This window comes from Eulemur rufifrons, chromosome 16, assembly GCF_041146395.1.
Source record: "Eulemur rufifrons isolate Redbay chromosome 16, OSU_ERuf_1, whole genome shotgun sequence".
Taxonomy (NCBI): domain Eukaryota; kingdom Metazoa; phylum Chordata; class Mammalia; order Primates; family Lemuridae; genus Eulemur; species Eulemur rufifrons.
This window is the reverse complement of record NC_090998.1, coordinates 68,841,197-68,853,203: the sequence shown is the minus strand read 5'-3', so window position 1 is coordinate 68,853,203 and position 12,007 is coordinate 68,841,197. Positions and strand designations below refer to the sequence as shown.

Genomic DNA, 12,007 nt, shown 5'->3' with positions numbered 1-12,007 from the left:
GTTGAGATCCAAACCAAGAATACACAGGTCATGTCTGACTATCACATGTGTTTTGTTTGCCTCTACAGAATGTTTACAAATTTTTAAATTTATCATCAACACTAAAGCAAAAATAAAAATTTCTGACTTCTCTTGGAAAATGAAGAGATTTGGTATAATTCAACCTGCAACTTCTGTGTGGCCCCAAGAGGCTAGAGCTGAGTAGTGGCCTTCCTGTCCCATTTCCAAGGGCCATGAACTACAGGCATACCTTAGAAGTATTGTGAATTCTATTCTAGACCACTGCCACAAAGCAAATATCACGAGTCACATGGATTTTTAGGTTTCTCAGTGCATATAAAGGTTTCATTTACACTATACTATAGCCTAAAGTATGCAATAGCATTATGTCTAACAAAAGCATATGGGGAAAATACTTAATTAGAAAATACTTTATTGCTAAAAAATGCTAATGATCATCTGAGCCTTCAGTGAATAATAATCTTTTTGCTGGTGAGGACCTTGTTTTGATATGGATGTCTCTGACTGATCAGAGTGGTGGTTGCTAAAGGTTAAAGTGGCTGTGACAATTTCTTAAGATAAGACAACAATTAAGTTTGTCACATCATCCACTCTTCCTTTCATGAAAGTTTTCTCTATAGCACACGATGCTGTGTAATGGCATTGTACTCACAGTAGAACTTCTTCCAAAATTGCAATCAATCCTCTCAAACGCTGCTGCTGCTTTATCAAATAAATTTATGTAATATTCTAAATCCTTCATTGTCATTTCAACAAAGTGCACAGCATCTTCACCAGGAGTAGATTTCATATCAAGAAACCGCTTTTTTTGTTCATCCGTAAGAGGCAACTCTTCATTTAAGTTTTATAACGAGATTGCAGCAACTCAGTCACATCTTCAGTTTCCATTTATAATTCTAGTTCTCTTTCTATTTCCACCACATCTGCAGTTACTTCCTCCACTGTGAAGTCTTGAACCCTCAAAGTCATCCATGAGAGTTGATATCAACTTCTTCCATACTCCTGTTAATGTTGATATTTTTATCTCCTCTTATGAATTATGAGTGTTCTTAATGACATCTAGAATGGCTAATCCTTTCCAGAAGGTTTTCAATTTATTTTGCCCAAATCCATTAGAGGAGTCATTAGCCATGGAAGCTACAGCCTTAAATGAAATGCATTTCTTAAATAAGACTTGAAAGTTGAAATTGGATTATTGAGTGAGTATAAAGGATTCTCTTACTCTGCTTTTAGACTTATTTTGGCTGCAAAGTTTTAACCTGACCAAACTAGAAATTTTATATGCCTTTATTTTTATTGGAAAGCTATGGCTATACCCTACTCTTTAAATTAAACCTTCAAAATGAAGTAAGTTGCAGGCCACAAAAAAGTATCATTTATTCATTCAACAAGCATTTGAGTGTTTAGTAAGGACTTAACACCATACTGCATACTAGGGATATTATATTGAATATAATGTCTCCTAGAAATGTGAAGTAGACTTCATCAGAAAGAGAATATCACAATATATTCTGATATAAAATTGAGAAAAATTTTCCTTGTCAGAAATATTTGGTGGAAATGTAGAAATAGTTACCCATTCAGGAAAATTTTCCTCATACAAACACCTCTGATAAAGTGTAAACATGTTAACATTCTTGAGGCAATTGTACCTCCCTACCATGCTTCTTGTAGAGATTAAGGCAATGTCCAGATGAAGCAACTGTGATGACCAAATATTCAATTCAGCTAAACAATTGCTTTTATTTTCATCAGAGTGACAATTGGTTAGCTGTTTTTACATCACATTTCACACAAGTTATATTTCCTGTATATACCGAATTTAGTGCTTTGTAAGTCTGATATTCACTCTGAAAAGAACAGTGACCACAAGCAAAATAAACAAAAAGTCCCAGGAAGATGAATGCCTTTGAATGGTTTGTTTGCTGTTTGTACAATTATGCATTCTAAAGAGTTTTATATTTATGTATATTCTCTGTAGTTATGCATTTAAATAGAAATATATTTATTTTGTGGATAGGTCTTGGAAATACATTTTTTCATAATAGAGAAAATATTAGAAGATGTATGTATATTCATGGAATTTGAGAAAAAATAAAAACAAAGTTTTATTTACATTTATATCCACCAAAATTAGTAGTCTAAGTGTGCTTTATAAAAATATTTCCCAGCACTTGTTGAAAGATTTTCTTTTTTGATTTGTAACAGAAAGACAATGAAAACAGGTAGTTTCGGACAACAAAAAAAATGATCTAAGAGGATGGAAAGATTCAAGCCAAGGCTGGGGAGACTCTCTGCTCTGAATACCCAAGGATATGTAGAGCAGGCCACATTTCTGCAAAATAGAGGCTCTTTCAGAAAATGTTCTTTATCAGTGAGAGTGTGGCTTTCCCTTGACCAATTGGGGCACGTGAGGTAAATAGTTAATGAATGCCTCTATAAGAAACACAATAGCATATTACATCTTTCTTACTCTGAAATTCTAGGGCTCTTTCAGTCAGAAGAAGAGAGAATCCTACTGTTACCCTAAATATCAAAGTCTGCAATTCCACTCAGAAAATAGAAACCAATTCAATAAGCTACTATCATAATGCCCTGCATTGACGAATCTTAGGTCCTCAATTTCTGTACTAACAGGCTTCTTTTTGTGCCAGAAAGAATTCAGGGTCCATCTTTTATCCTAGTGCAACTTCATCATGATTAGCTTAAGGACCAGATATAGGCTGGGATTTAAACAAGTTTCTTTATAACATCAAGCGGTAGATTCAACAAAAAACCATTCCATCCTCTGCAGACCGTTTCAATGACTGATAGGAATTGAAGCACAGTTGATATGATAGCTTTATAATCACAACAGTGAAATCATCACAAATTGACTGGAAAATGGTCAGGCTACTTGCTATATATGAGCATGGCATATAAAGAAGCCCAATTAGGGAGATGTTGATTACTAAATCAAGAAATGATAGAGGCCAGTAGATATAGGGAAAGGTGCCCAACCTCATTAGCAATTAGAAAAATGAAAATTGAAATGACAATGACACACTGACCAGATTGGCTAAAATTAGGATGTAAAAATCCCATCAAAAGGAAGCTTGGCGTTATTGAGGAAAGCTGGAGGTATACATAGCACAAGACCCAGCAATTCCAGGAATATATCCTACAGAAGTGCTTGCACATAGGCCCTTGATTAATGTATAATGAAAAAATAAATTGGAATACTAAACAGCAATATAAATGAACCCTCAGGCAGCATAATTGGAAATTGTCACAACTGTAAGGTTAAACAAAGGAATCACAGCGCAATAAAAGTGCCTACATTATTATTCTATTCCTGCAAAATTCAAAAACAGGCAAAACCACACTCTGTTGCTTAGGAATACATACGTAAGCAGTAGTAACTGCAAAGAAAAGCAAGAAAATGATTAACACAAATAAGGATAGTGGTTATCTCTAGTAGAGAGGAACGCATAGGGGATTCCTGGGGTTTGTCGATATTCTATTTCTTGGCCTGGATTGGGCAATTTGTTTAAATAATCGTCAAAAAGTTCGTGTATATTTTGTGTACTTTTCTATGTGCCTGTTATATGGTGTGATAAAAAATAAGACACATACATACGCACACAAACTCCAAGATCACTGTCCGTGGCATGTGACTAGATAACGCCTAATATACAAAAGTGGGCTTGGTGGTTTGAAAGGCAGTTCAGGGCTGGCAACTATAAACAAAATGTGTACCCGATTCAAGGTGACTTTCCTTCATGTAAATATCATTGCTTGACTGTGACCCCAGATTGAGTTGTTATCACATTAAAGACCCTTATAAAATCCTATGTGATTCAACTAACTTCATTTATTCTCATGACTACCTGCTTAGTCTTATTGCAACTTGGTTTAGGAATAAAAACTATTAGGCATGAATATCTTAAATGAAAATTGGCTGAGACTCTCTGAGAATTGGTCAGGGCTCTTTTATTTTCATTCCAGCCCTGCCCTCTTTCTTGCCTGACCTGCAAATTTGTTTTTGCCAGCCTCCTTTTACTTCAAGTGACACAGCCTGTGTTCCATAGATAGTAAATGAGAAAATATGTTCAACGATTTTTTTATCATCTCCAAACACATGAGCAAAGGAATATCTGAAAGATGTTTTCATCTGACTAATTAGGTTAGAAATCTCAGGAGAACAGTCCTATTTGCTATATTTTTAATGGAAATGTTTCTGTTTCTGGTTGAGAATCTTGCGAGAACAGATTTCTCCTTTGACACTTCCTGTCGAACTTCAAGCAGGAAAAAAACAAAGCAACCTTTCTCATCATTTGGGAAACACAAACTCAGGTTGTAAGCAACTTATGTACAAGGACTATGATTTCTTAATTTTGCTAAGTACGTATTGTATAGTATGGAGCTGCGCAGAATGCCAGAAAATAAATGCTTCCTGGTGATTTGTTGACATGTCCTTTTTTTCCTCCAGAATTATAGTGTTTCAGTGCATTTTTTTGATGATTTTTGCATCTATGTTCACAAGGCATATTGGTCTGTAGTTTTCTCTTTTTGTTGTATCCTTTCCTGGCTGTGGTATCAAGGTGATACTGACTTCATAGAAAGAGTTAGGGAGATTCTTTCCTTGTCAGTGTTATAAAACAGTTTCAGTAGAATAGGTACAAGTTCTTCTTTGTAGATCTGGTAGAATTCGGCTGTTAATCCATCTGGTCTGGGGCTTTTTACTGTTGGGAAATTTTCTATTACTATTTCAATCTTGCTGGTTGTTGCTGCTCTGTTCAGGATTTCTATTTCTTCCTGATTTAGGCTCTGGAGGTTGTGTGTTTACAGGAATTTATCCATTTCTTCTATATTTTCTAGTTTGTATGCATAGAGATTTTCATAGTTTTCACAGATGATATTTTGTATTTCTATGGCATCAGTTGTAATGTTTCCTTTTTCATTTCTGATTGAGCTTATTTGAGTCGTTTCTCTTACATTTCTGCTTAATCTGGCTAGTGGTCTATCAATTTTTTTTGTCTATTCAAAGAACCAACTTTTTGTTTCATTGACCCTTTGTATGTTTTTTTTTGGTTTCCATTTCATTTAGTTCTGCTCTAACTTTTGTTATATCTTTTCTTCTATTGTCTTTCGATTTGATTTGCTCTTTTTTTTCTAGTTCCTGGAGATGTGACACTGGGTTGTTAATTTGTGATCTTTCTGTCTTTTTGATAAGTTCATTTAAGTCTATGAACTTTTCCCTTAGAGTTGCTTTTGCTCCGTCCCATATATTTTGATAGCTGTGTCCCCTTTGTCATTCAGTTTGAGGAATATTTTGAGTTCCATCTTAATTTCCTCATTGACTGAAGGATCATTCAGCAGTAGTTTGTTTAATTTCTGTGACTTTGTGTAGATTTGAGTGCTTCTCTTGGAATTGATTTCTAGTTTTATTCCACTGTGGTCTGAGAAAATAAATTATATGATTTTGATTTCTTTGAATTTGCTGAGACTTGTTTTGTGGCCTAAGATATATGATGAACCATGGAGAATGTCCCATGTGCTGATGAGAAGAATGTATATTCCATCGTATTTGGGTAGAATGTTCTGTAAATTTGTGTTAGGTCCATTTGTTCTAGGATCCCACTTAAATCTAGTGTTTCTTTACTTATTTACTCATTTTCTGCTTTGGTGATTTGTCCAGCTCTATCAGTGGGATGTTGAAGTCCCTGGTAATTATGATGCTACTGTCTATTTCTTTGCTTAGATCTAGTAGGATTTGCTTTATGAATCTGGGAGCTCTTGTATTAGGTACATTTATATTTAGGATTGTTATGCCTCTCATTGAATTACTCCCTTTATGATTATATAATGTCCATCTTTGTCTTTTTTTTTTTTTTACCATTTCTGACTTAAAATCTATTTTTACCTGATATGAGAATGGCTACCTCCCCACTTTTGGTTTCTGTTTGCATGGAATATTTTTTCCCATCCTTTTACCTTGAGTCTGTGTGAGTTCTTGAGAGTTAGATGTGTTTCTTGGAGACAGCATATACTTGCAGTGTGTTTATTCATCCATTCAGCCAGTCTGTGTCTTTTAAATGGGGCATTAACAATGTTCATGTTCAGTGTTAGTATTGATATGTTGGATACCGTTCTGTAGAATGATACCTGTTGTTTGTTTTTCCTCTTGTGCTATTGTTTTATAAGATCTGTGAGCTTTAACTCTTGGGTGTTTTTTACACTGGTGGGTATCTCTTGTGCTGTTCCATATATAATGCAGTCCTGAGTATTTCCTGTAGGGCAGGTCCAGCAGTGATAAATTCTCTTAGTATTTTCTTGTCTGGAAAAGTCTTTATTTCTTCATCATTTATGAAACTTAGTTTTGTAGGATACAAAATTCTTGGCTGATAATTGTTCTATTTATGAAGACTAAAAATGAGGCCCCAATCTCTTCTTGCTTATAAGGTCTCCACTGAGAAGTATGCTGTTAATCTGATGGATTTTCCTCTGTAGGTTAGTTGTTGTTTTTATCTTGCAGCTTGTAGAATTTTCTCCTTCATTTTGACTTTGGCCAAGTTGTTGTCTGTGTCTTTTGGAGATGTCCTATTTGCTGTGAATCTTTCTGGTGTTCTAAGACCATCTTGTATCTGGATATCAGAATCTCTGGTGAGATACCAGGGAAGTTTTCTTCAATAATTCCCTCAAATAAGTTTTCCATGCTTTTGCTTTTTCTTCTTCTCCCTCAGGGATACCTATAATTCATGTATTGGTTCACTTCATAGTCCCATAGTTCTCTGAGTGATTGTTCATTCTTCTTTCTTCTTTTTTTCTGCTTCTTTGACTGACTGAATTAGTTTGAGGGTATTGTCTACAAGCTCTGAAACTCTTTCTTCTGCTTGGTCTAGCTTGTTGAATTTTTCTGCTGTATTTTCAAATTGTCTAAATGACTCTTTCATTTTTTTAAAGTTCTGTTATATCCTTTCTTATGTTATCTAGCTCTTTAGTGATTTTTCATTTGTTTCACTGATTTCCTGAAATTTTTTTTTTTTTTGGCTTCTGTTTATTGGTTTTCAACTTTCTTTTCAATTCCATTCATCTTATTTTCCATCCATATTCTGAATTCCATTTCTGACATTTTAACAATTTCCTTTTTGTTGAGGTCCATTGCTGTAGATACATTATGATCACTTGGAGGTGTTGAACTAGCTTGTTTTTTTCATGTTGCCAGTTATTCCCCAGGCCACTGTTGGAAGTTTGGGTGGGGGACTGGGCAAAGACCTCTCCATGGTGGCTGGCATTGTGAGAGATTGTACTGCCCACAGCAGTGACAGTAGCAGCTGGGCAATTCTATCTAGGCAGTGATTGTGGTATCAGGGCTATAGCATTTGCCCCAACTGGGTCCAGGTGTGATGGTGGCTCAAGGCTAGCGAGTCCCTGGTAGACCACTGTACCACAGGGGTGGTTTCTACTGGGCAGCCAGTGGGAGCCATGTGGGCATTCCCATGGGTTCTGGCAGCAGTGCTGGAGGGTTGTGGGTGGGCCCATAGGGTTGGACAGCAGTGCAGGACTACAGGGGCAGAGCTGTAGGGCTGGATGGCAGCACTTCTCCATGGCATTTAAACATAATGCCAAACATATCATAGGTGCTTAATAAATTCTTGCCATTTTTGATTTCATCCCTTTAAAAAAAAACAGGTGCTTTAAAAATATATGCAAAACGATGTCTTGAGACTTTCTCAGAATGGTCAGAGCCAAGTCCTATAAGCTGTCAGAAGTGACTGAGTTTTTGGTCTCTTCAAAAGTCTTTTGCAGTAGGTTGTAATTGCTACTGATAATTGATGGAAATAGCTATTACTAATATTAAAAATAGGGCATCTCAACAAATTTGAAATGCAATGGCAAAGAAGCCATTGCACTGGAAATAGAATAATATTACCTATGATAATAAGTAGAAAATTAAAAAAAAAAAACAAAAGAGAGAGCAATGACAATAGAAACTAGGTAACTATAATTTCTGTCTACTGGATTATTTCCCTCATTGTCCAGTGCTGTTTGTGTCCCATTAGAAGCTGTAGCTTCTAGTCCAGGAATTAAAGATCACTATTTGTGATAGTGAAGGAGAAGGATGGCCTCTTTAGGGTCTCCCTAAAGTCCTAGTATTTAGTTTCCAACACAAAATTTCATTGAAATACTCTAATAGAGTGAGGGCCCGCTTTGTAGAATACAGACTAAGTATTCTTAATACAGAGTCTGTGGCGGAGAATCAAAGACCCTTGGGCCATGATGTTGTGTGTAAAATTGTGTCTGTGTTTGTGCACATTTTGCTGAGCTTTTTGGCTTTTCATCTGGAATTTATGACCCCCGCCCCTACACTTAAGTATCACTGCTTGTATTTAACTCTCTATATTTATTCTGTGTGCTAGAACCAGCCATAGAAGCTTGACTGGATAAGTGAGTCTGAGAAAAGATCCTATCCAGAAAGACTCAAATGGCATTTTTCAAGATGACAGTTCTTACCGTGGTTCAATTTAGGAATGCTCAGGGGATCCCTTTCCAGAATTCAAGCATTGTGCTGGAAATACCAGAGGCTATTAATACTACATGTGTTTTTACGCTCATGACTTGGCAAGGGTGTGAGCTGCGACATGCAATCTTCACAGGGATGATACTGTGAAGGTTGGCTAGCAACCAGGCAGATGCCTGAGGTTGGCAGTAATGTGCTCTTCTTCCTCCTTGGAGATGCAGAATAGTCCGGATAGTGAATTTGTATTTCCATTCTCTGCAGCTCTAGTCCCTTTTATTTTTTTAAAAAATCTTTATTGAGCTACAATAGATATACCATAAAATTCAACTTTAAAGTGTACAATTCAGTGGTTTTCAGTGTGTTCACAGAATTGTGCCACCATAGCCACTATTTATTTTTTTTTTTTTTATTTTTTTTTTTTTTTATAAAAAATGGAGACATTTATTGAAGAAGATACAAAATACAAGAAACATTGTATATAGGACAATGATACCTCAGTCCCTTTCAAAGTAGACACCCTGGGACCTTTGTTGATTGCAGCCCATATACATTCAACATTCTCAGGTGTTCTGCTTGTTGCAAGCCTCCCAGAATGTGGATCACTTTCAACAGATTCTCGACCATCTTTGAAGCGTTCGTGCCACGGTTTTATTTGTGCTGCGCTCATTGCATCATCGCCAAAAGCCTTCTGAATCATCCAAATAGTTTGCGTGGAGGTACGTTCAAGATTAACACAAAATTTGATGCAGATTCGTTGCTCTATTCATTCAGTCCTTATGAGTACAACTGGCACACAGCACACATGCTCACTCAATGGCATCTAGCACCCCCTGACTAGTATAGTGAAATCATCATGCATATATGTTCTTATACTAACAAAATGTGTGTTTTATTTTCTTTCAATTCTGAAAAACAAATTAAGGTCAATTCTAAATATAATGGTAAAATAAACCATAACTGGGCTATTAATAAAAATTATATGTTGGCCTTTTTTATTTCTTTTTTTCCTATCTCCTATATTGGTTAAAAAAAAATGAATGGAGAGTGTCTTAGGTAAAATAAAATATGGATAAAGACATTTATGTTTTTGTATATAAGAAAATAGTTTGTTTACCAACAATCAAAAGAAAAAGATCCTGAATCAACAGATAAGAATACCCCTCAATTGTCTTTACGTTTTATCCTATAATTACTTTGCTTTCAGAGTCCAGTCTTGGAAGTAATCCAATCGCGGTAAGAAGTCACTCGCGTATAGACACCTGGCTTATTCTTTTTACCGCATCCGTCACCCCAGCTTACTATTCCAACAAGGTGCCAGATATTTCTGGAATCAGGATAAGCCAGTGGTCCACCAGAATCATTCTGACATGCATCAGCTTCTCCTGACATAAATCCAGCACACAGCATTTCATCATTCACCGCACCAGACAATGCATGCGGGGCGTTGCAATTTTTGTTGTCAATAATCTTTAAAAAGGCTTCTTGGAGTATCACTGGAAGGGGACCATTCATATAAAGTGTTCCCCATCCCGTAACTACAACACTGTCATTTTCTGAAAGCTCCATTTTGGCTTCAGGAAGACAAATCCTACGAACGTACTTTGTAAAAGAAACTTCTTCAGCAAGCTGCACAAGGGCGATATCGTTATAAGCAAGACTGCTATAATTTTCATGAAAAATAATGTTTTGGACTTTCCGTGTCATATACGGTTTATTTAATATAGTTCCAAAGTTGACAGTCCAATCTTCTGAATTATTTTTCTTAGCAAAGCAGTGAGCTGCAGACAGGAGCCACCTGCTGCTGACCAGCGAGGCCCCACAGTAGTGCCTCCCTTTCCACTGCATGCTGGCCTGCCACGGCCACGCCCCTGCCAGGGCATTTTTTCCATTTACGATTTTGTTGCCAGCTATGATACTGTTGACCAGTCGTCTTCCACAACAGTTGTTGGTAAGCATTTCGTAATTAGCCTTGCTGATTTATGCATTTCTGCAGTTGAACCCTCATTCCTAGCACTCTTCGGACAATGATTCCATGGGACTGCCGCTTCCATTACCAAGTCGCTGTAAGTTTAATGGAATCAGGAACTGCATTCCAGGATGCCATGTTCTCTTCCAACATCTTATGTAAGAGATCCTTGATTTTAGTCCTCATGTGATCTCTCTTTGCTGGAGGAAACTTGAATGTCAGCTGTAACTGTACACTGGAACCGTTGGCATAAGGCAAAAGTTTGATGACCTCAGAGTTGACATATTCTTTATATATACTAGAATTTTGAAATGTATATGACATCTTAGTCTCAATATCTTTGCTTAGATCTGTGCTGTTTTGTGAAGCGGCGTTTGTACAACTTTCATTGTATAGGACTCCAGAAATATGAAAATCACCTTGATAATAGTAAATCTTTCCAACTGCCAGAAAATGAACAAGGAGACCAATAGTTACTCCCAAGATTGCTGCCACTCCAAGAAAACTAAGGACCATCTTCCACAGTGGCCAAGATTGTCTTCCAGAAGATGTGCCGTACCTGTGCATAATATTCTGATTGCTGTGGCTGTGTCAGAGATAATGGTGGTGGTGGTGACGATGAAGATGATGATGGTAGTGATGACAGAAATAAGAACCTTCTGGAATAGCTTTTGACTTATGTACTATGTCCAGTGTTGGCTGGTTGTTTTTTATAGGCTGGGTAAGATGTAAAGAACAAATTAAGATGAAACTTGTCTGACTAGTGTTCATGACAGTCACATTTCTATGGTTTCAAGATAAGAGTCATCCAGAGAATGACAAATGTCCTTGACTTGGTTATTTAGAAAAAAATAATAGCCCAGTTTGAATCAGTTGCCTAAGAGGTACACCCAAGAAATAGCTTTGCGGTAAACAGGGATAATCTCCCAACTCTGTATTTGACAATTCCATTACACTGACTCGTTCTTCCTCAACTGAAACTGGCTACAACCTAGCTACAAACAAGTAGAAGTTTTTGACAAATGTCTTTTCACAGGGAATCAATTTGAATGTAACTAATATTGCCACGATTCTGATACAAATACAATTCTATTAAATTGTGGTTTACATTTGCATTTCCTTAATTATTTATGAGAATGATCATCATTTCACATGTTCTGAGGGAATTTGGGTTTCTTCTTCTGAGAATTCTGTTCATAAATTTAGCTTTTCTTTTTTTCTATTAGGTTGTTAAGAATCTTTTCTAATTGTTTTCTTCTAATAGCTCCAGAACAATGCTGTTTCATTTATAAAACAAAACAAAACAAACAAACAAACAAAAAAAAAACCCTATGTCCTGAAATGACCTCTATAGAAATCTGGCTTAAAACATGTTTTAAGAAGGGTCTTGATAGCATATTCTGCTTCCATCTCTTCTGGTACAAGGATTATCTCTTTGTGACTCAGTGTTTACAAAGAGCGTGCTAATCAGTTTTTTGAATGTACATGATGTCTCTTAGACCAAAGAAAGTATCAGG

The 12,007-nt window shown here is 36.4% G+C and overlaps 1 protein-coding gene across 1 annotated transcript; it reads right to left on the bottom strand.

Moving 5' to 3' along the window:
* Positions 1–9,724: 9,724 nt before the first annotated feature.
* LOC138397505 (transmembrane protease serine 11B-like) lies at positions 9,725–11,057 on the bottom strand. The gene is made up of 2 exons (XM_069491607.1): positions 10,579–11,057; positions 9,725–10,496 (listed from the first exon to the last, which is right to left on the bottom strand). Exons 1-2 carry the CDS (start codon positions 11,055–11,057, stop codon positions 9,725–9,727), a joined length of 1,251 nt encoding a protein of 416 aa, XP_069347708.1.
* Between the last annotated feature and the right edge of the window lie 950 nt (positions 11,058–12,007).

Excerpts from the sequence above, each read along its gene's own strand:
- LOC138397505 (XM_069491607.1), bottom strand. The coding sequence starts at position 11,057 with ATGCACAGGTACGGCACATCTTCTGGAAGACAATCTTGGCCACTGTGG. Across the intron at positions 10,497-10,578 it reads ATTAAACTTACAGCGACTTG|CAAGGCTAATTACGAAATGC; the intron begins GTAATGGAAGCG and ends TGCATAAATCAG.